We start from the raw sequence: 26,817 nt of genomic DNA, 5'->3' as shown, positions 1-26,817 counted from the left end.
TCTAACAAAAAACGTAGAGATTCACTTTTGGATACTCGCTTCCATAGAAACATTTACATATTTGTACATGCATGTTTATTTTTTGTGTGGATTCCTTTGCGTGCCCTTTTCTTTTTACACTGACGGCCATGCTGACGGAGTTGTTTTTCAATCAGCTGTTGGGAAGACAACCTACACCTTGCCATAACAGCATGATTTTGACACTCATTTCTATTTTACCTTTTGATTTTTTTCTTAACACTCCAAAATTATGCCCATGCACGGTTTCACAATTAACCTTTCGTGACATTCCCAGCAGTAGGAGTTAGAATCGCTCCTTATCAGACTGCCGACACCAATGATCTACACACCCTGGAATCAAACATACATGCTATATAGAAACACCTCCATTGTTATAGAAACTAGATATGGTGTGACGACCAATCATTCGTGTTCAAATCCCTTTCTACGGAAACACAATAAACCAAAGTTGCTAATCTGTGAATGTGAACACTGAGCAAATTGACGATCCGGAAAAAGAACGAAGCTATATGATTAGTAATAGTATAATCATACGGCTGAATCTGGCTTATACATTCAAATTGATAGAAAAAACGCTATAGAATGGAGAATGATCTTATGTATTATATACAAAAGTCCAGAAAGTCTAGGGCGACTATTGCTATCAGAAAGATATCAAGAAACACAAATATTTAACTTACATAATTAAAAGTCTTTACAATGATCAATAAGCAGGTGTTATGCTACCCATCGTTTCTTTGTTAATTATTTGTTCAGCTAACCTTTCGTAAATGACATAAATGTGGAATGTTGACGCAAATGTTATCGATACATGTATTGGCTTTACTAAGCTTATTTGATTATGTCGGTTTGCAAAGTTTTCCACTATTTGTTGAAAAATAATCCTTGCTAAAAATCCTGACATGTTGCAATGGAACAAGCTCAAATTCATCCAGACAATATTCAATCCTTGTTGAAGGACAAAGGAAATTCAATCTAACACGGTTAGCTGAGCTGTACAAGGACGCAACTCATCTATACCTGAATATATATGATATTGAACTGACTGTAGCAATTTCAGGCAGTGCATTAATGTTACCGCACATAATATTATGATAAGGTTGCGTGTGGGATTTAATGATATCACTTTTCATGAGTAAATAGATATTCTCTATAGGAATAGTTTTCTTTAATGTCATTGTTTTGGATTATCCAATACATATACTTCAGCAGTAAGTTTTTTTTTGTTTACGGTGGATGGGTAGTCCGATTCTGATTTGACGATTTAAATGGATTTTTAGTATATAGGCCTAACGAGCATACATTTGTCTCGGGTAAAATCGGTTTCTAACGAAAGATGTGGGTTTCTCTCCCCTCCCCCCCTCGCCCTCCCCTCGCCCCTCTCTCCCCTCACCCCCTCTCTCTCTCTCTCTCTCTCTCTCTCTCTCTCTCCTATTCATGCCAAGGCACCAATACAAGCAGCGATTCAGCCTTTGGTATGTTGATGGAATAGTTTCAAGGTATTTACTAAGTAGATTTGGTAGATGAGGTACATACAGGTACATCTGTACATACATACCAGACACACATACCAAGACATGCCCATCTTATTATTACAGCTATCTATACTTCATAAATCATACCTCACCAGTCATTACAGAAGGCAATGTTTACTTTGTTCTCTAATGGAGCAAGTGTATAGTCTGGAGCATCTTGGGGCATTTGGGGGGGGGGTCCTAATCGGAGGTGCGGAGGGACCCGTTTTTGAATGAGTCGGGGCGTCGTGACATCAGAATCTTACCTTCCCTTTCTGCCCCACCTCATCCCCTTCCATTTCCCCCTCCCCCTCTCCCTCTCTTTCTGTCTCTCTCTTTCCTTCTCTCTCTGTCTCCCCTATTTCCAACACAACGAGTAAATAGTAAATGGAGTTGATTAGATACAATAATTATAAATAAAGAAATAATAAGCTATCAAATCTCAATGCTAGAATCACCACTGAGAACTGAATCAAGTTAGAAATCATCTGGGAATGTATATTCCATTTCGTTTCGTTTCGTTTCCACGCTTGTCAGAAGAAAGGCACGTTAAAATGTCCTAATTTGACTCAAGCTGTCACAATTTATCAAGCTCTGTTAAACTCAATCTGACGTGGTGGGTCTGATATATCTTCCTATCGCACAGTGTCAAGGTCTTCGAGGATCATCTACTCTGTGATGAGAGAGCAGGATGACATTGACCAACCAAAGAATGCATCAGAGCAGGCATAGGTGATCCGCTCAGGTACAAGTGAAAATGATCAAAGTTTACTTTTTTTGTTCTTCTTCTTTGTTTAACCTATTGCGTTTAAACCCTGTTTAACATGCCAGGTTTTTATGTAATTGTTTCAAGGCACTTAGATTTTGAAACGATGCTTGTATGGCGGGGTAACCCTAAAGAAAAAATAAAGACATAAAAGGAACATAAAGCATCTTAAATGAAACAAAATGATACATTTCTGCAAACACAATGAAATATCAGATCAAGGTATAAAAAGATCAAGGGACTGATTATATTAATGTAATGACTTCATTAGAGGTACATGTACTGAAGAGATACATGTGTATTTCAAACCATGGATGAATCGCCAACGCATCATTGACTTTACAATTATCGTGCACTTTTCAGTGAAATGTCACAAGACAGGCTCAAAAGGACAACGTGGAAATAAGAGGAAACAGAGATGGCCTACTGAACACAAACTAGAGCCAAAAATGACGGAAAACTCATTCTCATGCCAGTTTCCTCTCTTTAACTAATTCCAGATCCTGGTCTTCCTATAAGCCTGTCTAAACATCATGGAACAGAGTAAAGAGTCGTCAAGTATAAACATTTCCCACTGAAAATAGGCTGAGAGTAGAGTGAAGGAAAGAAGAGTAGAAAACAAAAAACAAACAGAGAGTACAGAAAGTGGATATACTTTTACTGTTGACATGGCATATAGACTGTATATAATTATGTATAGCGATTACATAGAAGTTATGCAAGTTAATGGTTATAAAATGTCAGTCTCCTTCAAGTTCGCATACTCCCCAAGAGCAATAAGGATCTGGAACCATCTGCCAGGCTCAGTAGTCAATGTAACAGGAATAACCAACTTCAAGGAGGCTGCTCTACCCTCCATCAGAATGATGCAGCCCCCTGTTGGTTCTCACATCGTATAAGCTTACTGGCTTGGTTTTTACTTGCACTGGACTCAGCATATTTTACTGTAAATTGACAAGTGCTTTGTCCACACACCATTCTAGCAATTCATGACACTCCTTGTAGTTACTCGCCTCACCTACCATCCCAGTATAGCTTCCTGAGTGAGCTGCCAAAAGGAATACCCAACCAAGTACCAAGTACCAAGTCTTGGAATGACCCAACCAAGTTCCTTTTCCTCCAGCCCAATTAATCCAAACTAGGGTCATATCAAATCCATGCGACTATAAAGAAAATAAGAAACCAATCGTTTTTAGTACGCCCGTTTACCACAAATGCACGGAGAAAATACGGCTAAATATGGCTAAATACGGAAGCACCCAATTAAAAATTCGGTGGAATATTTCTTGTGGTTTATAATATACAAGTCATGTTCATATATATTTTGTTGTTTTGGTCTGCTTATGACATTTGCACTGACCTTGTTATGTTACATCCGCCAGACACATATTATTGAATTTGACTATTGATTAGATGTAGCCATGGAAACAAACTGGTTATATATTTCGTTGTTGCACATGACTGTCTGGGTTTTAAAAGTTCACAAGAGTGTTTTCCAATTTAGATAAGGCAAAGTAAAATATATCAACTTAAACTCATTATGCCTATATAAGTTTAGCCTTTTACAAACTCACTGAAAGTGGTGTTCACAAACAAAATGTTTCGCAATAAGTGAAAGCTAGCATAAACAAGTTTGGAAAATTTACTTCACTTAATCATGTCTTTGTTGCGAGGCAACTGAAAATGAAAATTCTTTCCGCACTGACTCATGGAGGTTGCACGCCGACCGTACTACAAAAACAACAAATTGATTTCAATTCCTTTTGTTTTCGAGTACAGTACTCTCCATTGGACATGTGTACGATCAACCTTGTATCATTATCATGATGCAATTCATACGAAACAAATTAACAAAAAAGTTTTAGTTTACTTATATTTTTCTCTCGTCTGGCAGAACAAAACAGGTGAAACTTTATGACATTATGAAAGTCTATCAACCACTCCCCCCCCCCCCCCTCTAAAAAAAAAAATAAGGAAAGAAGAATCTCAAGCCAAAACTTGATTCATAATTAGAATCATGTAAAAAAAAACCATTATCAGGCAATCCCAAGACACACGACGATGACTGGAATAGAGGATGCAAACATTAGTTTTATTTACTTTCCCAGTTGCTACAGATCATCTATCACCATGGCAACAATGATTTGTTTGAGAGTCGTGCACCTGTTTGAATCGACGTGATAGAATTTTCATCGTGTTCGTCTAAAACAAGAGTTCAAAACCAAATAATAGGATGAAGAAAAGATTTGTCAAAGTTGGGTCGAAATTTCAACATGAGGTCAAAGGTGAAAACACAAAAATAAATCGCAAATGATTTATTGATATTATGACAGGTAAATCCCGAAGATGAATTGCCTTGATAACTGACAAAACCAAACATAATATGTCTTCTCGTCGCATTTTTTTTAATGAGAAAAATATTTGCCATCATATCGAGTCATCTGCAATTTATGACTTTCTTCTATTACTAATTGCCTTTGTTCTTTTGATGAAACTGCAAATAAGATAAACGATTAACGAATTCGAAGTTAAATATTTTGCCGGAGCATAAATTCGCACAGAATAGCTCAGAAGCTAAAATAATACTAAATATTCTTATCTTTGGTATCTATTATTTAAAAACTAAATTACAACCGTTCCAATTATATAGTATCAATTATTAATAATAATAATAATAATCCGTTTTTTATATAGCGCTCAATACACCGATCCAACCTTCTCATTAAAAGAAGGAGTTTTTTCACCTAAAATGGCAGGTTTTTGGATAATCAGTGGTTAACTTTTCGTTACCTAATGCATGGTCTGGTCATTGGAAGACGAAACAATATTCATTTTTAATGGGCCTTTTTCGAAAAATATACACATTTATTTATTTATCTATTTATTCATGTTTTATTTATTACAATTGATAAAACAGTGGAGGGTTATTAGTCCGATTCAGTTAAAAGAAAATGCTTTGCAACGGGGCCCTCCACATGATACAAACAATAACATAAAACATAAAAACAAAACATAAATTGAAACATCGATATTACTCTATATATAAAAACATTTATATATTTGAATAAACTATATATATATACATCAGGCGCACGTGGGATGCACGGCGAGACCCCCCCCCCCCCCCAGTAGGCCATATTCTCGTGTGTTTTTTGTTTGTTGTTACTGTTACATTGTTTCTTGAAATTGTTTAGTGACTTGCAATTTTTGAACAGACAATGGCAACTTATTAAATAAAGAATTTCCGGTGAATGAAAAGGAATCGCTAAATAAAGAAATATGTATTTCGTCAAAGGAATGGAATGCGACCACCTGCCTTCATCGTGTATCTGACATTCTAGATCCTTTCTTCAGATCAACATGTCATGATATTCGGCCTAATTCGATTGTATCGAGAGTAGGACAAGGCTGGTGGGGAATCGAGCTTCGTGAGGAATAGTGCGGTATGGTATGTAATCCCGTTGGATTTTTTTTGCAGTTTTGGCTTCAAAAGGGTCCCAATTGGCCAAAAATGATGGGGTTCAAAGTTTCAGACCCCTCCTTCATTTCCTGGGGGGGGGGGGGTCCATAATGGGTGCCAAAATGGCATATATACCGCGCAATAGGGAAATTTGGTGTCTTCGGGAAAATTTGAACCCCATCAATTTCTGATAGCTTGGACCCAATGAATCCAAAAATGCAAAAATGCAAAATGCAAAAAAAAAAAAAAAAATCAACTTTGGCACAAAAATCCTACGGGAGCTGTTTCAGTGACATACCGTACCACACTAGAAGGTTTCACGGCTAGCAGTTCATGGTCTATGCCTGTGGTACTATAGAAGATGGTTGTAAGGAGGAGGAAAAGAGTAATATAAAGGAATAGGGACACAATGAGAAGCAGATAATTAGAAAGATACTCAAAAGAGACACGAATTCAGAGAAATTATCAAAAGGAAGGGTGAGTAGAGAGAAGGTATGTTCATCCTAGCATGTCCCAGATGTCTATAGGTTGGTAGGACTCCATATGAAACCTCGAAACAATAGTCTACCCCTAGCTGAGCTTACAGTGCAAGGCTGAAACAGAATTACCTCACTCAGCGTGACGAATAGACTAACACAAGTTTGTGGGAATTTTATTTGGAGTCTAGTTGGGCCATCGATCTGGGCTACGCCGATGAGGAGCTTGTTACCTTATTATAGATCGAAAAGAAAGAGATGGGAAAGACGATGAAGGAGGACGGGTATACTAAGGAGAAAGGGGAAAGGAGAGTATTTGACAAGAAACAGAGGGAGGAGGGTATAATAGATGATGGTGGGAGAAGGAAAAGGGACAAACTGCAGAAAACAGGGGGGGGGGGGGAGATACAAACTAGAGATGGGACTTTAGGAGGAGGAGACAAAGTATTCCTGACGAGGAGAGGAAGAGAAAATCAAAGATGGAACATGAGAGGATAAGAATGAAGGATGCGGAAGGAAGAACATTAGATTGGAGTTGAGAGAAAGAACGAGGGCGAGCAAAAGCGCAAGTTGTGTGGGTTTGAGATACATATTTTTTATCCAGATAACTTGTCGACATTTTCCCCCTACGATCAGCCCCTTTAAAATGGACTAGCGATGCCTCTAATGGTAGAGAAGAGATCAGAGGTATACACACAAGCAAAAATCAAGTATACAATAGGAGCAGCAATTCATTTGAAGTGGTTTGCCGATTATATCGCTTCTTACAACAAGGCAACATATAGAGAACATACGTGCTCTAATTTTCTAATCAGTTTAAGCATCTCACGTACATTATACAGTTCTTGTTTGTCGACATCCATACTGACGATCGACCCCCCCCCCTATAAAAACCAATCAATCGTGCTCCTGGTAACGAAAATAGCAAGTAACCTAATCAAATATCGTAAGAAGCACGTATATACCAGGACCCATGTGTGATCGTGTATATTGACATTGAACTCAGACCGATGATTTGATTTGATTTAAACCAATGCAATGAGAATGTCTCGCCATGTGATCACAGATTCTAGCTATTTTCTTTGTTAGATTTAAATGTATTTTGGATGTCAACTCCAGTATTCAAGTATCTGTACGCTTATATCGAATTAAACGTGTGGATTGCTTGTTCCAAACAAGCTTACTTTGAATCAAAAAGTTTATCAGTACAATATTGCTTGGGAGGGACACTTCTTAGTTCTTAACATTTATACGAAACTGGAATCGTCTATCGGTTCGGTGGTTTTATGCTTCACGAATTAACATACAGATTACAGATTAAAGATCTCTATTACAGGTGCTCTTTTTGAAAGGTGGCTCCCGTCTTCCAATTCTTGCCAATAATTAAGAGGTGAGAAGCTAGAAGTGACTTACTGAATACAAATCAATCTCATTCACAGTCAATCAAGGTATAAAACAACCAATACAGAACACTGTATTCTTTTACCATGCTGCGTGAGACATCAACCTGAATACGATCAAGTGGAGATGGCACCCGCAATGACGTTCACATTTCTCAAATTAGGTTGCCCCTAGCAACAACCACATAGTGAAATACACAGCCATTTTCCAGTCTCAGTAGAAGAAGTAAATTCTAGGGAATTATTGCGAGGTTTATGGCATCGAAACCCCATCAAGCGATTCATTAAGTTGAGGGACAAATATCGGGAGATGGATAGGTGAACAAGGTTTCAGAAAATATACTACCCCGTGGCAAAGAAACAAAGTTATATTATCGCACATAGTCAGAGGTGTTTTATGCTAATTCGATGCTAAAGACATCGTACAACTACAACAAAGCTATTCTTTTATCGTAATATGAATAAAAAATGAATATAAATCAACTGTTGTAATTGTTTGAACAAAATCAGTCATACCAAAGATACGTATCTCTTTGGTCATACACAACATCATCAATATTAGGCTTTATACACAAGGGGTGCATAATTTTGGTCATTTTGTGAGGAGTGTCGAAGTTGCCAAATTACAGCGTCGAAACAGAGTTTTTAAAAAAGAGATCTTACTCTTAATTGGTGCGAAATGCAAAATTAAAACATTTTTTTGTTAAGCTATATAGGGCATCATTAGCTTTGTCATAATTTGTCCATGGTTTATTTATAGCGTGGTAAATCTTATATGAGGGTTCTTGATACCATCCGTTCTTAAAGTTTCACAATTTTCGATGACCAGTAAAATATAGGGCGATATGTAAGGAGGATAATGTTTATTAACATTGATTACATCTCAGCTCAAGTGAATTTATTCATCACGTTCATAGTGAGAGGGGCACTTTGTCGTCGGGGCAGGGCACTTTTCACGATTTAAGCATGAACCTAAGAGAGTACCTGATTTGATATACCTGTGTGGTGCCTATTTCATCCCCATGCTGGCAACAAAAAAAGTCTGACCTTGTTTCATGCAGTGATAGATAAAAATGGTTATTATTATATCAATTATATATATTCAATATTAGAACCTTACCACTTCTGCATATCTTTCTATCTCTGGAAACCTCGATTTTATTTCCGCCATATTTCCTCTGTTCATGACTACTTTCATTGAGGGAGCAGAAATTCTCATATACAATCCCGTTATTTCCGCAGACGCGTTTACTTTCCCGACACAAGCAGAATCCCACCTCTCCTTTTCCGATATTGATCGCTTTACCAGGGTGTGGTCCTGAGCAAAAGTAATCCCGGCCACATCTACCAAGATTCCAGAATTTCCCGCCACAATTTTGATCAAGTTTTCTCCCACAAATCTGACAGCAGCCACACTCGTCCAGGAGTACTCCGGCTGGGCAGCTTTCTTCGGAGACCTTCTCACAAGCTGTACGCTCACAAACAGGGCATTCCGGACCCCTTTGAGCGCTTACCACCACCGCCAATAATCCAACCAAAAGAACACAACACCAAACCTTTATTTCCATTTTACTCTCTTGCAATATAGACTTGAGATATCTCTACCACAATTAGCGGTAGTTTCCGATAGTTTCCCGCCACCTAAGTTATTCCGTGTCGTCTGCAACTTTGCGACTTTGTTGTAAGTAACTCGCGCACGTTCGTCGCTTGGTAAACAAGCTATGTTCTTTCCATGCTCAGTGCCTTGCTGATTGAGAGGACATTGACGGATCAGAGAGAGAGAGAGAGGCGTAACGAAGTCTAACTCAATGGGAGTGCTGAGTTAACTAACGTCATAAATACAGAGAAGGTCAGGCAATCCACCCACCCGGTGGGATAGATATGTGCCTCATCTAAGTTCCTCTTACAAAGTGAATAAGTAAACGTGTTAACAGACACAGAACTTAACGTAGTTTGAATAAAATCGAAACTCATGAAAAGGCATTTGACATCCGATTTTACAGAATAAAGGTTAAAGGTAAAGACCAGTTATGGTCATGCGATTGCATTGTGAAAGAAACGTTGTGGAATCGTTCAGAAAAGGTTGATCATCTAGCATCTAGCATCTGCAAGGTTCTGGAATCATCAAAATGATAAGAAATTTGGCCCTTTCTTTGTAAAATTACAAGCACTATACACAGAAATATGTATATGGGACTACCCTATATCTCTCACAGACCATGAGAGAAACAAATTTACCAAAGATATGAATTAGTAGGCGGTTTCCCGGCAAATTTTTTATCATCATGCATTAGTTAAAACTTATTCTTTCACATGATTGGTAATGAGAGCTTCCATTTCATTTTTTGAAATTGGGGCGTTTCCAATACTGGTCTTTACCTTTAAACAAGAACAGAAACCGGGGAGGGATAAAAAAGAAAAGAAAAAAAGGAGTGTCTCCCGCTCGGACACCTAGTTTCTCGCATATCTTGATCTAGAAAAACCAGTGTCTGCCTCAACCCCCCCCCCCCTCCGAACATGACTGGCGCTACGCCAATGGGCTGACCAGGGTGAGTCTTCCCTTCCCACCTCCCTAATTGAAATGAGATTTTTTTTTTCCGTTATCCTTATCACCTCACTTCTCCCTTGAGAAGGCTGAAACTCAGTAGCATCCCCACCTCGTAGGCTACAGTCTAAACATTAAGGGGGCTCTGGTGTCATGAGGGCACCGGTCTTAGGAAGGGGGGGGGGGGTGGTATGCGAAAAAAAATCCAGGGGTCGTACATTCTTCTTTTGACTGTCTCCCCCACCCCCTCTCTCTTTCTCTCTCTCTCTCTCCCTCTCCCCCTCTCTCTCTCTCTCTATCTATCTCTCCTTATGTCTGTCTGTCTGTTTGTCTCTCCTTCTCTCTGCCTGTCTTCTCTCAGTTTTTATTCCTTTTCTTTTCCTCTTTTCTTTGTTTCACCATTTTGATTGGGGGGCACGCACGTGCCCCTCTTGCCTTCATGTTTCTACGCCATACTGATATAAACCCTTTGTCCACAGACATGACAGAGCGGCAATCTCAGTATAGCCCAAGAATTCTAAATAGTAAATTTGGTCCGATCCGCGGGAAATTAATATTGAATATACATTGGAGAGGCTGTCGAAATCCACATAGGTGCAAAATCTGTTGATTAGGACGATTTGAAGGGGCAGTTATCCCGTTGCATTATAATAACACTTAGAATTAGGAGGCACTACTTTTATTCGTTTCAACGTAAACTCTATTGATGAGCAGCGAGCCACAGCTGAATACACCTCACTGCATAATAAAGAAGGAAAGAAAACACGGAACCAAAGGAAAACATAATAATGTTCAGCCTCGCAAACAAGGACAACAGCTATACATAAACAGGACAAATTAAAGGTCCATCAACATGTCCAAGCTGTTATATGAGGGCAACTGAAGTGAATATACATGTATAATAGGCCCCAAAGGAAGGAGACACTGATGCGTGAGAGAGAGAGAGAGAGAGAGAGAGAGAGACAGAGAGAGACAGATAGAGACAAAAATGTTTGGGATATTTCCTATTGATTTTAATACATAAGTAACCTTACAGCGTCCAAGTTTTCTCTATCTATCTATCAGGTTTTATCCATCATTTTTATATGCGAACCAAATTTGCTACTTTCTTCAACTTTAAGTGTAGCTTAACCCATTTTGTCATCATTTTACGAGGCCGATTTGCGGCCGAATAGATTTTTTGGGGAGAAAAATGTTCATGATTTCTGAGATTCAAACAAAGTTTCTCTACCTTGCCAGGTATTACAATTTTTCTCATTTAGAAATTTTCTCACGAAGTGGGGGGGGGGGGGGGGGCAAGGGGCAAGCTGCTTCCCTCCCTGTGTCCCTTATCAACTTACGTTCATGTAAATAGAATATGGAGGGGAAATTAATAAAGATAGAAAAAGATGAAAAGCGCAATATAATGTGATAATGCCAAACCGTTCTCGGCTCACAACCGTAACTCTCAAGTCACATCTCCCTGATCTAAATGTAACTAAATCAAGCTTTAAATACCATCGATGATGTAGCAATATTGCATTGCATTGCACAAGCCATGATACTCTAAAGAGATATAATTTTACAAACTTGATAAAATAATATCGAAATTTAACGAAATAACATGCAGTAGTCAAAGAATAACAAGTCAAGGTCAAATTCAGAGAGGATGTCATGTTCTATCAGGAAAGTCAGGATTCATAATTTTCTCTTAACCGTATATTTTGTTCGCCGGAGTTATGTTTTGGATAATAATATTTTGGATATTTATAGCGCCTAATTAATCTGCAATGTACGTGTCTCTCACTTGGTTGCCCCTGGTCCCCCTATTTTCTGGACCGACGCGTTACACCATTTTGCACAGCCATGCATTTCACTCATGTAATTCAGACAAGTTCAGGGGCCTAACTGAGGCCAAGTCAAACTGATCCCTAGTGCCTCCTCCAGATTTTCCTCCAAATGAGGAGGGGAGGGGGGGGGGCGATTTCATTTGATTCTTTTGTACATTCAAATGCCTCTGAGTTGGCATTACACTACGCGGTTACAAATTGTTGCGAACAGTTGAGCTGGCCACCCAACACAATTATTTCCAGATTCCGCACATATGGCACGCTGAATTATGTAGTTCGTCAAGTATGTTTGCATTCCAGTATTCAGTTTGATATCTTATATCGTATTAAACACTTATTTAATTATGCCCATATTGCATAAAAGTGTTTTAGAAATACAGTTTTATAATTAGTATGCGCATTTGGCTTTCCATAAACTATCCTATTGTCATCATTGTTGTTGTGAAGTGTAAATTTGTTATGTGAGTTGTGTGCATGTGGACGCCTCTTTTCTACCCGATAATTTAATAATAAGAATAGCTGCTAAAAGGACCGGTATGTTTCATATTACGTTATTGTTTATAGAGTATATACTTACTTATATTCTGATTCATGTTTCTTTGTTGTATATGTGTATATTAAGGTTAATATTGATAAATTACAGATCTAAAATCGCGTTCTTTAGTTTAGGCGAGACAGCGAGATTGCACTGTAGTCTAGGCCTGTACACTCTTGAGCACGTCTGATTGAATTGAGCGAGTGTTGAGTGCTTGAGTGATGGGTCCTTTGTTTTGTTGAGTTCTGCGTAGGTTTATGCATGAAGGAACAATGAACCTAGAAGAACAGCTGCAACAAAGACGCTGGGTCAGTTTTATGAATGAATTTCGGAATTGATTGTGTGAAAACTGAAATGAGAATGGTATGCAAAATTATGACCACGTTTAATGCACACATAACATCGCAGTGTGCTGGTGCAGAGTCATGATTGATAGTGGTGCAATTCAATTAACTCGCTGATAACACTGAAATCGTTTTGAATATTTAACGGTCATCGAAACATTATCACCGAAAATCCCCCCTCTCATATCTCCTGTGTTTGTCAGCAGATTTTTTGCTCAAACTTTGAGGAATGATGTAAAATGGTCATATCAAATGATATGATTATGAAACATTGTATTAAACGATGATCTAGATCTAGACTAGACCGAAAGCTTCAGTCTCTATAATCGTCGGTTGTTCCACTGAGACTACGTCTGGCTCCACTAGACCTCCGGTTATAGAGACTGAACGATCGCCTATACCATCGTATGTTGAAGATATCACGGCTAGATTTTAGCCGCTAGGCCCCTCCCACAAACATGACAAACTTGCCACGGCCGTATTGTTATGCCCCCAAAATGTCATTTTACCTCGTCCATATCCAATTTTAAATTAGGCCTAGGCTATAATACATCGGTTCCACTTACTAACTTGATTGAAATAATCCGTTTAATGGTCCCTTTTAAGGAAATTATGGGTCAAAATCGACATCCATGTTGAAAATCTTGCAAGCCGTGTTAAACTCTCGCTGCCGTCAATCTTATCCCTTCTAGTCTACGCCGAAGGCAAAATGATTATGAAGGAAAAACTGTGATAACGCCATTACGAACGTGTAGATGGCGCACAGTTTTTCCTTCATAATCATTTTGCCTTCGGCGTAGACTAGAAGGGATAAGATTGACGGCAGCAAATCTGCATCTTCTTGCCACTGCAATCTCACATCCAGCACCACTGCTGATTGTACCCCCAAGATAACAAAACCTATCAATCTTCTCAACATGTCCCATTTACATTGTACAGTCAAACCTGCTTTAGTGACCACCTGTCTACAAAGACCACTTTTTGTGTTTCCCTTGGGTGGTCGCTGTAGACAGGTTTTACTGTACATCCCTTCTTATTACTCCACCAGTCACCTGATCTCTCTGTGTTTCTTGAACTTAAAACTCTCAGCCATTCTGTTGGTAATTTGCTTTACTCCAGGACATCTTGCATGAACCCACTTTTAACATGCCTTGCATATCCAGTTGATATTTGATTAACCTTCATTTAAGAGTCATAATCTTTCCTTGAATTTTCAGATCTTTCTAGCAAATATGTTGACACAGCACCTCATATCAATGGTTCCTGGAGTAGCTCATTATGAGACTGTTCTGTCACAAAACAATCAATCAAACATGCAAATACATTTTATTTTCCTGCTTTATTTTAATGTTATATTTTACAAGCCTTCTTGTATGTTCATGAACAGTGTTTTGGATATTGTCAACTGTATTGTGCAGGGAAAAAAATATTAGAACAATTTCGGGGGCTACTTTTCAAGCTTGCTAGCATTAAAATTACACTCTTTAATTTGTATTGCATTAAACTCTATGCAAAGTTTTGGGGGCTCTTTTATGACTTTCAGGGGCTCTTTTTGGCATTTTGGGGGCTAATTTGCCCTGAGCGCCCCTGTATTTTTCCCCTGGTATTGTGTTGTATACATGTACTGTATGCTCTATTGCACATTTATCTTTTTTGTCCTTTGTTTCATCATCCTTCAGATCACAGTACTTAACAGGATGTAAATTATCAAGACCTGTTACAACGTGTCAGCTTCTCTGTTGCTATGGCAGACTCTGGCACCATTCGTCATCGACCAGCGATAAGATCAACTCAGAGACCTGCTACACCTCCTATCCTCTCAACTACACCCCCATCAGCAGCAGCAAGATCAAATCTCAATCCTGCCTCATCGGGAGGACACCAAGCAGCCAAAGCAACAAACTCTGTTTATGAGAAGGGCAAACCTAATCGAGATGTTGGAAAGCTTGTGGATGCGTACAGGAATATCATGACGATGTCCTGGCCTATTGTATTGTGTTATGAATTCATCTCAGCTGTATTTAGGTAAGATGTAATGTCAGTAATCATAATGGACATTATTAATTTACCCTATGCATCATGACTTAAAAGTGTTTTTGGGCAGTCCTGTTCAGTTATGATTTATCAAATGCATTAAATTTCATGATTTGGTAAACTGGTATCTCATTTTTCAGTACATACTGTAGCTAATGTCAAATACAGAATTGAACAAAAGATTGCTGATTGTTAACCTATATCTGATATCTTGATTTCATTTGATGAGAGCTAGGAAGGCATTAACTAGTTTATGCTAGGTTTACATTATGTTCCCGGCGGCCACGGTAGCCCCGTTTTCCTGCAACGTAGTGCGCAATGGGATTTTGGCCACTTTTCTCTGTATTCAAGTTTTTTAGGTCTTCCTAAGTTTTGTTATTGTACTGTTGCGTTCATCCCATTTAACTACGGCCTATTAGGTTTCTCATCTGCATCGTGACTACCGTGGCAATTTATTTTACATTAAAAAAATCTGGCTCGGCATCCACAGCAATGATGGCCTGTCACGTTTGCCCATTCCCCCCCCCCCCCCCCCCCCCCCCCCCCCCCCCCCCGTTGTCTTAGGTCCATCCCGTTTTGTCCATGATGGCCTGAAACGTGTTGGCCGCCGAGACGTCATGTGAACCTAGCATTATATCTACACTGAGTTGATAACCTATTTCTCTCAACAAACAATTTCATCTCCAGAGATATCTTTGTTCTAAAAGCATCTATTATTCTGAAATGTTCTGCTATATATGAAAATAGATCTGCAGCTCATGAGTAACTTGTCTACCATTAATTAAGCCCAATATGAAAAGTTACCTGGTTGTGAAATTAAGAAAATGTTTGTACATCATGTGAAACAAATTACTGTGTTTGTGATTATGATTTTTCTTGAAGGTTTTAATTCAGTATCTATTTTCATAACACACGTACATGTATAACCTAGTGATAACCCTAATGTGTTTTGTTTCTATTCCCTTAGTTGGGAGTACCCAATCCTTACCGTAGGGATGTGGATAATCTTCCAGCTTTTCTCCTTTTACATGACTACAGGTAAGAGAATTCTGCCAATTTGTTCTTCTTCTTCAGGGGTTAGATTTGACAGTGCTTTGCTTTACCGTATTTGCTGGCGTAAAGGCCGCAGTATTTTTGGAAGAGAAAATATCAAAAAGTCGGGGTGCAGCCTTTGCGGCGAAAGAGGAAAAAAGAGGATTAAAAATGGCATGTCAAAACCATGAAACACAGCACGAATTTGTACATATGGGACAATAATAAAAGGTGATGGACATTTCTAGAATTACCCTCTAGAATAACACATGTCTTACCAACAATTATGTGTTATATTTTTTAAATGAAGGGCAAAGTTTGGTCAATCTCGTAAATGAAATTCATAACTTACCAACCAAACTCTACTGGTAGATCTAGATTTAAGTTTTTGCCGTCGATCGCGCGAGCTCAGCTATGGCGCAATACACAAGAGAGAGGCCCAATGTATACATCAGAGAAAACTGCAAGGGACAGTATCAGTGCGGGATGGCCGAGCGGTCAAAGGCGGTGATTTTAATCACATCAACATTTGGTCCCAAGTGTTCAAATCCCATCTTCGACAAAAGTTGTTGTTGTTGTTTTTTGTTTTTTTAAATGTCAAAATCGGGGGTGCGGCCTATGCGGCGCTGCGGCCTTATCGCTGGCAAATACGGTATTTGTTAAATTTGGAAAGGCCATACAGGAAATGAAATGTTTAACCTCACATCATAGGAAAATGAAAATGATGATTGGCATAAGTGGGAATAAACTTCACAATGAACGTGAAGGTACCTGATTCTTACATACCGTAGGTGTCTCAGAGAGCCTCACAACATATTGTTTTCTATTGCGAATAGAATATATCTATGTCATGAATTTCTCACACATATTCTATGTACTGTATGTGAGAGAAGCCTTGTTTGAAATCATTATAAATAGCTGCTACTACATGTACCTGTAAAAGTGGAGTTTGAATTGAATCTGTTGACATTACTGCTTTAACAGATATCCAGTCTTATTACTACAACATTGAAAAAGTATATATATTCCATGTACATGTATACAGATGAGATGAATCATGATTTTTTTGTTTTCTCAATATAAAACCATTACAGATATGGGAATATAAAAAATAGTAAATTCTAGTAATAAAAGAACTTTTTGTCCTTTCATTTTGATACATCAGGTCAGCTGTTGGTCATCTGTTTTCTGATGCTGTTTATTGTAGCCAGCCTTGGATACCTGTCCTTTACCAGTCAACAACTCACAGAGAAACATAATTCTTCCAAGAAACAAAATATTGTTAATATTCTATCTGCAAACTCATTATCATCATCATCATCATCATCATCATCCTTGTCATCGTCATCATCAACGTTGCCATCATCAGCTGCAAAAGTACAGGGTACATCATCTGCCACAGCCAATCAGAAGGTCAATAAAGCTGGGGATTCTCAAAAGGTCCAGACTCCTCTATCATCTTCTCCACCCAAAAATGCAACATCATCATCATTAATGGGAGATGGTTGCCTAGCAACGCATCCTCATGATAAAAACAAGCATGCAGAGCTGGAGATTGACAGTCAGCGAAGGAGAGAACTTCTGACCGAATATCGTCAGATGATGCAGGATCTTAGCATATGGCTTACAGCGGTCTCTAGGATACTCCTGTTGGTGGAGGATATGTTACTATGGAGATGTCGATGGAAAACAATCATGTGAGTATTAAGCAAGGAATAAGCTACAGTGTAGAGATAATGTTGAAATGTTGTTGTTGTTGTTGTGTTTTGAGTTATTGGCGATTAGTCAGTGATTTGACTATTGTCGCCAAAATACTTTACGGCACGTGTTATATCTCTCAATTTTGGATTTAAAAAAAAAAAAAAAATTTATTTCGTTTTATATTTATCTATCTTTTAAGATAGTATCGTAAAATAATATCGTAAGCAAAACATTCATGAATATTGAATCATGGTATCTTTCAGAACCATCCTTCCAAGAGAAAATTTTATCATCATGAATACTTTTAATGGTCTGCTAAATCAATTTACAAAAGAAACATCCTTGTCAGATTTTGACTTGTAAGATTGTTTAGGGCAAACATCTGTCACCATACAGTGTGGTGTAGTCTTCTTATTCTTTAATTTGAAAGTTATTACTAGTTTTGTATTTGTAAGAAAACTTTAAATTTATTTTTAATTGCACACTTGTAGTGTGTTATAAAGTTTTTCTATTTTTCTTTATTACACCTGTATATTATACATTGTACATATCTTTAAAAACAAAAATTTCAAACTGTCTAAATGTAAGTTGACACTTATTCTTTCTTTCTATACATTTAGTCTCTACTTCTAAAATATTTAAAAACATATTGATCATTTCTGATTTGCAGATTCTACCTCGCACTATATGCTGGAGTACTGTGCTTCATGTATGTCCCATTTTATTGGATTACCATGGCAACCACAAACTGTGTGCTCCTGACTCATCCTCAGTGCCATGTATGGTTAGAGAGGATGAAGAGATGGATTACAATCAAGATATCTACTAAGGATGTGAGCAAGGATGAGAGCTCAAAGCATCTAGATAGCTCACAGGAGAAGGTCAGTAGATGAATGAACTCATTTCTCTCCTTTTTTGTTCCATTTATGATATTCTGTTTTTTAATGGCAGAGCTGCCAACTAGTACGGATTTCCCGTAATTGGTACAGAAATTAATGACCATTATGGAATGTTGTCTCAAATTACGGATTAAATTTTTTATTTGTTTATTGCAGCAAGTGCTGTGAGGTATAGCGGCCATCTAACACTCGCTGAGAAAGGCGGAAAAGTATCAATTATTCTCTTAATAAAAGCTATTTTTCATGGAAAACTATGTTGTGATGACCTGAAAGTCAATATCTAGCAACTTTGTGTGAGTAAAATCACCAAAAATTTCAGATAATCATGCGCCCATGCGTCCGCACAGTGTTGGCGTGCCATTTTTTAAAGATTCATAGCGCCGCATAGGAAATTACTGATTTATACCCCAAATTACTGATTTTGAGCCATGTGATTACTAATTTTCTGTTCTGGAGGTTGGCAGCTCTTCTGTTAGGGATAGAGTAAGGATATATATTTGTTTATCAATAGATGCATTTGTACTGATACTCTTACTTTACAAGACTCATAGGAAGTTAAAGTCTTATAGGTCAAATCGATGAGCTCTTCTAGATGACTTTTCATACTGGTGAAATGTTAAAAAAGTCAACCTATATTACATTTTTATTGATGTTGATAAATAATAATAATAATAATAGAAACGGTGCTTATAAAGCGCTTACCACCAAAGTCTCATAGCGCTATAAAAAACAAAATACGATGGTAAATAATTTCATAATAAACAAAACAAAAAAATTACAAATCAGAAATATACATCAATGTGAGTTAATCATCAAAAGCAATTTTGAATAAATGTTTTTTCAGACAAGTTTTGAATTGGTAAACAGTCTGACAGTTTTTTTACATTTAAAGGTATTTTGTTCCAAAGTTCAGCAGAAGCTTTGCAAAAAGAGCGATGACCATAAGAAAGAGTTGACACCGAAGTAGACACAAGGTTTAATTGTGAAGATGACCGTAGATTGCGTGAGGGTTTGTATTCCTGGATCAGTGTTTGCAGATAAATTGGTGCCAATTCATTGAATCTACTTCCATTGTCCTTGAAACTTCAAAACAGCGATTTCTTTGTTATTACTAATAATTTGTAATTACATTTCATGAAAAATGAAATATTGTTTTGATATTTCATTTCCATTTGACAGGGACCTGTTGACTCTCGTTCACAGAAGGATGGCATTGTTTCTTCACATCCTTTATCTGAGGATGTAAGTTAAATGTAGTATAAAAGAAGATCCCTTTTACTATAGATTGAAACTGCTGAATACTCTTGGGTTTGGGATGTTAACTTGTGAATTCTACTAAAAAAGATTAAAGATGGTTTTGATCTTCTGCTCAAAGTTAATGTAAAGTAGAAATTATTTATCTTGTTTTTGTTCCCACCCCTTTTTCTTTTTTAAAATAAATTTTATTGTGACATTGACCTTTAGAAATCAACTGGTCAAATTTTGTAATACTTTAATTGTAAAATGAAGATAAACAGCATTAATCTAAGTTGTGAGGCATTGCTCAAGCTACAGCTTTCTGCTAAAGAATATGTAGACATGCTGGGGTCGACTATGGATGAAGTGATATAGGGTTTGAGTCCACCATCATTTGGCAGGACATATTTTTCCAATCTTGACCCAGGTGATGATTATTCATTAGGAGTTTATTTCCTTTAATGCTTGAAGAACGTACTAGGGAAGCTTGGCTAAAGCTAGTGAAACTATTCCAAAAGCATCTTAGATGTGCATAGGGGCATTGTCTCACGCAATGTGATGTGCTGTACACAAGAATGTATTGTTGCTGGTTTTTTGTTGTTATTGTTATTATTGATAACTCCTCAGATGAATGGTAATGAAGATGCAGATGAGGAGATCCCAAGAGAGAGGAGAATGAAAGGAGCTCAAATAGTGGTACCAGCGTCTAGCAGGTCAGATGGAACACCAGCTGCTCAACAACAACAACCTAAGATGTTTGAGAGCGGCATGTGTTACTTATGTGGAACCCTATTCACATCAGTGCTCAAGAGAAGGGTAAGACTCATTCAAATTGGTTCCCCCAAAATCCTTTTTTCTAGTACAGAGGCAAGTGTTCTATGTGGTTGTGTAAAATAGGGTGAGATGACTTTTTGAGCTGGTACCAGGTAAGACCCTTCCCTCGTTACTCGTTTACATCTCAGCTAAAGAGAAGGGTGAAGTTGTGGGAATTAATTGTTACCTACATAGTTTTGTGTGTTACATGAAGCGAGTGGGCTACTTTGCTTGTGTACAGTAGTTAAGATTGTATTGTGAACTGAAGCCTGAAAACCCTTTGTCTAATAAACACAGCTTGTTATTTGTGTACATTTTGTGGGACTCTATTCACACCAGAGCAGCTCGGCTTCTTTGAATGGTAACAGTGTGATTTAGACACCAATTATAATTGGGGCGTTTTTGATGGGGATGAGATCTGAGTTTTCAGTAACAACTTACATGTACATCAATGGATAAAATCTACCAAGACATTGCATTTGCTTTGGTGTTAGCAAATATATTATAACTTACAGATAATATACATGTGTATCACTTTTATAAAACTGATCACAGTACATAACTGTTAATAACCTTTGACCTCTTGTCTTCATCATATTTCAGAGATACTGTAGGTACTGTGGGAGAGACTTCTGTCCTAAATGCTGCTGTAAGAAGCTACCAAGATCTGCTCTAGGAGCAACAGGTATGTACATAAATAGTGCTTTGAAAGCCAGAAGGAGTTAAAACTCATATGCATGCAACGTCTTTCTGGCTCTTAGCAAGTGACAGTATTGTATGCCTTTTACTCTGTGCTATGTATGTACAACATATCCTCTGTAAACTAATGCTCTTTAGTCACTGTATAATGCTACATTGTATTAGATTTCTGTACTTCCAGTGTTATAGCTAACAATCTAACCCTGTTGCCAGAAGTGAGTCTTATATCTAGGCAAAAACAAAGCCTTGAGTATATGTTGGATCACCTTTCCCATTTTTATCTATACTGAGTTCTTGTAATGTAATTAGATAACAAAAGATTGTACCGTAGGTAAAATACAGTTGTGAAATGTTCATCATACAGGGATGTTTGGACCAGCAAACACTTGCTGGAAATTGTTTCCCTCTTTGTTATGGACATGGCGGGACAACAATTTCCCTTGCAATGATATTTGTTTGCTCCATACTCATCTAAATTTGTTGTTTGTTATTGAGAACAATTTAGGAAATATTTAAATTACTGGTATGTATTTCATATGAGTCATTCTAACTTGCTGTCATGACAGCCTTGCCATAAAGAATTAAATCAATAAAAAGCTCCACATTACTGCTGGTACTGAAATAATTTGTTAACAGTGTAACTTGATATTTATATTTGTTACCTTAGCTCCAGCAGCTCAGACAGAGAAAGAGCTGGTGTGCAACCTGTGTTTCATCAAACTTAATGGAGAGGACGTTGGCAGTAGCAGCAGAGTCAGATGACAGTTATCTCCTGGCCAATCACACGTCTGCATCAACACATCTAATCTCCTAGCTGGCCAATCAAACGTCTGCATCGACACATCTAATCTCCTAGTCGCAATCCTGCAAAACTACGCCTATGGTCATGGCTTGGCTTAAGTAGCTGATCCTTATGGACTATTTAAATCTACTTGCTTCAATCCTATAGACTTATGCCAATAGACACTGCTTTAGATGCTGCTTATAAGTATCGGCTTGCATGGTGATGTAGATATACAGTAGGCTTGTGGTTGCACCATGTGAGAGAGAGGGAGGATTGGGAAGTCCTGAAAAGCACTCTCGATAATCTTTCACTCTTGAGTGTGTGTGTAGTCCTGAAAAGGACTGTTGGTGTAATCTTGAAAAAAGACTGTTGGTTATCTTTCTTAGCTTATAGTTCTAAGGAGAACTATAGCGCCGTTTGGAGAGGATAGGTGGCGGGAGTGGCTCGATGTTTCGAACAGGTTGACTATCCGTCGTCACACCAATCCTCCCTCTCTCTCACATGGTGCAACCGCAAGCCTACTGTATAGACACTGCTTTGTTAAATTATCTCAAGATTACTGATTCCTATACTCTAACCTCTGCAATCCTGTGAAACTACTGCTGTTGGAGATTATTCTTTGTGTGTGATCACTACTGACCCTTTCCCAATGGTATTTTCTGGCTCGAGTATCTGACCGATACTGACCTTTCTAATCTACCAGACATAATCCTGTCTAGCTTGATTGTCTCACTATTAGTGACCTTTGAACTCTAATCTCTATATTCTGACCAAATTACTTCTCTCATTGAAGATTAATCTTAGTGTGTGACTGATACCGACCCATTCTCAATGTCATTGCCTGGGCCATGTATCTGGGCCCTGTTTCATAAAACCTCTTATCAATAACAAGTTCTGAAAGTCTATGACAAATTTGCTCTCAGCCAATCAAATGCAATGATTTCAGTAGCTTATAACAGTTATGGTAACTTGTTATTGATAGAAAGCTTTGATGAAACGGGGCCCTTATTATGATCAGACCACAGCCAGCATACCTACCCCAGTCAGTATTCAAACTCTTGTGTGTTTACTCTCTTACATGTGTGAGCAATATTTCCAAATCTCATGACCAACGAAGATGGCATGGACATTAAAATTAACGCAAACCCAACCTGGGGTATAAAATCATGCTGAACAAAATACAACTTTGACCTCATTTTAATTTCCTTTGTTAAACCTACCTTTGAACAAAAGCCTAAACCCAGCGTTGGGTTTCAATTTCACTAGAATGTCGGCCAATACTTTGTATCTTTGTTTAGTATTACTTTCTTATATTTAGTATTACCATCTTTCTTGAGTATGTTTGTATTTTTATACCTCATTACTGTTTCCTTTCATCTCTTATGCCATCTGGAAAATTTAGCACCAGTAAAACATATACATATACACTCCTTGAATTATTTAAAGCTTCGTTGAATAAGTTCAATCCATTCCAAAAGGTTTTTGATATAGCACCAGTTACAAAATGCTTTAGAAATTGCTCCATGTGGGTTAAGACCGTTCAGACAAATACTGATTCACTTCAAAAGACAAGTTGAGCCAATTTGTACATATAGAAATGTATATTTCTTATCAGCCACATCATATATTTGAATTGCTAAAGTTAAATATGAATAAATGAATAAATCTTTTAATAATTACCAATGATATTCCATTATATTCTATCAATGAGGAAGATATTGGTATTCTTGGAATTGATGTCTTGGATTGATATTTTGGGGTTAACCGAAGAAAAACTAAAAAAATCATGCCCACTATTTAGACAAAAAGCAGACAGTATTAAATCATGTTACGGATAGAATATCTAGAATCAATGATCATGTTTGGAGTGAGTTCATTGAAGAGATATATTTGAATGGTAGAGTCGAGTATTATATGGTCGCTTCTTCAGAAAATTAATTTGTACCGGTAATGACATTTTCATGCAAGTGAACGGCAGATTGTGGTCGGGGGGGAACAAAAATCTCTGCTCACAATAAGACATCAAGGACCTATGAGCTTACTCACCAATCTTTAATATATTATACAGAAATTTGAAGCTCACAAAGTTTATGTCATCTTAATTTGCTGAGAATTTTAATTAGCATTTTACCTCTTTGTGTGTAACGAGGCTGAGGGATGTTATGTATGAAAGGCTCGTCATTATGAATTTTCAGAATATATACATGTTTATCTCTCTATAAGATATGATGTACTCAAAGAGATAGTGTATCAGTAGGAAGCATCTATAACACAGGTTGACTAGATAAGATATATAGACAATATGGAGATATATTGTATTGATTTCATTTCATTGGCTCTGCTCAAAGGATTGGAGGCACAATGGACTGAAATTAATTTAGATTTGATAAATAGGAGTTTTGTGTTCATGCAAGTACTAAAAGTGTGCTGCTTTAAACTTGTCAAAACTAAATGCAGGTACTTGTATTTAAAAGTGATTTTTTTTCTCTTTTTTTCCAACAATAAAAACATGTGCAATGAATTGTAAATAATACCTGAAATACACAGAGGATTTTATTGTCAACATATGATTGTGAATATTTGCTTATCTGTACAAATATACATCATGAATTGAGTGAAACTGCATAAGATGTTATAACTTTTATGATACTCATGTTTACATAATTATGTATTACATACATTAGTGTGCTGTGGTATGTTATAGCTTGCTTTATTTTGTATTTGTAATGTATACTCCAAAGTTCAGAACATTTTTATAATCCAATTGAGTAATATATATTATGATAATGAGCACAGGTGATGCTTGAATTAGATTCGAGAGTAATGGAACAATTTTTGGAGCCATTTGCACATCACACACATTAATTCCATGAAAATTCCATGGAAATAACATAGCAGAAATGTAACATGTTTCTCCTTTAAAATGTTCTCACATTGCAAATATAAATAGACGCAATCAGTTACGTAAATTTGTCCACAAATGTGTGTATTTATTAACACATATTCATATCTGTATCCTGCTACTCATCATGATTAAAAAAATGTTTCTTTCATAATCCACTAACACCAGTAATACTTAACACAACCTTTTCATTCAATGAATAAAAAATGGATAACAGATTTGGTAAAATAGGACAAATGTTTGTAATCGGTTGCTACAAAATATGGTAGAGAGTTAATGTAAAGTGGAAGGTGTTAGATGAGAAGGAAACCTTGTATGAATTGAGGAAGGTTACAATCTTGTACTGTTTCATAGTAAAATAGAATTTATATTAAATAAGGTATATGATGTTACATTTGTGGTAACATAACTGGCGCATCTACTTTGGAGCTGCTAAGTGACAAAGCAAAACCTTTCTGATCATAAGTAAGACGATTTATTTCTACATTTTGAAGTATTGCTGATCTTGTCCATATTCTTTGTTCATTGTCAAACGAGTAGTCTTTCAAGAGATTGACATTATAGTAATTATTGTGTAATACTGTCTTATCACTCAAGTGCCAAATGTTTTGTTTGTTTGTTTTGTGCTTTCAAACATAGATGTATAAATTGCTTTGTGCAGATGTAATGCAACATATATTTTAAACTATACATAAGATAACAGTAATATCTCATAAAGTAGCTGGAGATGGAAATATCATGTATATGTATCTAAATAAATGATTTGATGTGGTACTGATAATTTTAAACAAATAAGTAAAGGAACATTTGATGATATATACTTGTTCAAACATTAGTTTCTAACTTCAAACCAAGGTTCTAAAAGTGTTGTTGTCACTTCCCCCATCAACTAGTTAACTACAAGATAACTTGCTTAGTCAGAGAGAGAGAGTTTTCTTTCAATCAACCAGATTTGTAAAATAGTCAATTAAATGCCTGGTTTGTGGATGTAGAATGACTGCATTGATCAATCATATAAAAAGTAAACAATTTGTTTTGCTTCTCCCTGTTGGGCAAGTGATATATATTATAAATCTAGTAGAATACCTTGTAATGTTAGTTGCCGATAGACATTCAGCATGGGGGTTACTAGCAAAGTTTTGTTTTTTACCTCTTACTTATTTTTTTAATATTTTCTTAAGATGTTGCTACCTCCTATATATATGGCACAAAAGAGTAAAGAAATTACATTTCTGCATAGTATAGAACAGACTGAGGTAAAGTGTTTGGAATTTTAAAAAAAATTGACTTTTACCCAAACCATACTTTCATCTTTATAATTTGTTTTGTTTTAATGACAATGATACATTTGACTTAAACACCTATGAAATAGAACAAGTAGTAACATTGGTTCAGATATTAAGATTTCTTGATATATTTATGTGAAATTGTTTAATACATGCAGTCACATTTCACCTCTCATTTACACATCTGTTTCAATACTTAGTGTCCTCCCCAATCATGTGATACAAAATTCATGATTTACCAAAGTGCAAATCAAGTTTCATTCTTAAATAGTGTCTTGGTATACTTTTTTTATCATTGGATATCTACTTACATTTTACATCTGTAATCTGGTTTGTCCTCTTGTTAGTGTTTCACATGTCAGTATGTGTATTTGTAAAGAATCAGTTGTTTTTAAAGAACCGCTAAATATACAGGAAAGGTTAATGAACAGTGGTTCGTTATTCTATATATCTATTTTATTTTGTCCATATCAAATTAATATAGTTTATTCCCTATATACTATATGTGCATTCAAAATTCAAAATATAGGAAATGTGTTGT

General features: G+C 36.9%; 2 protein-coding genes across 3 annotated transcripts in view; one reads left to right on the top strand and one right to left on the bottom strand.

The window, feature by feature from the left end:
- LOC592275 (insulin-like growth factor-binding protein 7) overlaps nt 1-9,565 on the bottom strand; it is a 13,955-nt gene extending 4,390 nt beyond the window's left edge. The window contains exon 1 of the mRNA XM_791807.5: nt 8,758-9,565. Coding sequence (XP_796900.2) covers nt 8,758-9,205 — 448 coding nt within the window. The 5' untranslated portion in view covers nt 9,206-9,565. The remainder of the gene's footprint in view (nt 1-8,757) is intronic.
- A 2,894-nt stretch (nt 9,566-12,459) lies between these two features.
- On the top strand, nt 12,460-22,466 carry LOC100892407. Of its 2 annotated transcripts, XM_011681957.2 has the most exons (9): nt 12,460-12,545; nt 14,570-14,915; nt 15,892-15,962; nt 17,122-17,653; nt 18,328-18,538; nt 19,736-19,798; nt 20,420-20,608; nt 21,209-21,290; nt 21,972-22,466. In XM_011681957.2, the coding sequence occupies exons 2-9, from the start codon at nt 14,635-14,637 to the stop codon at nt 22,064-22,066; spliced, it is 1,524 nt and encodes a 507-aa protein (XP_011680259.2). In that variant the 5' UTR covers nt 12,460-12,545; nt 14,570-14,634; the 3' UTR covers nt 22,067-22,466. The 2 variants fall into 2 exon arrangements, with proteins under 2 accessions (XP_011680259.2, XP_011680262.2); XM_011681960.2 differs by lacking the exon at nt 19,736-19,798.
- The last annotated feature ends 4,351 nt before the right edge of the window (nt 22,467-26,817 follow it).

Source organism: Strongylocentrotus purpuratus, unplaced genomic scaffold, assembly GCF_000002235.5.
Source record: "Strongylocentrotus purpuratus isolate Spur 01 unplaced genomic scaffold, Spur_5.0 spur5_scaffold_15, whole genome shotgun sequence".
Lineage (NCBI taxonomy): Eukaryota > Metazoa > Echinodermata > Echinoidea > Camarodonta > Strongylocentrotidae > Strongylocentrotus > Strongylocentrotus purpuratus.
This window is presented reverse-complemented; position numbering and strand designations above follow the sequence as displayed.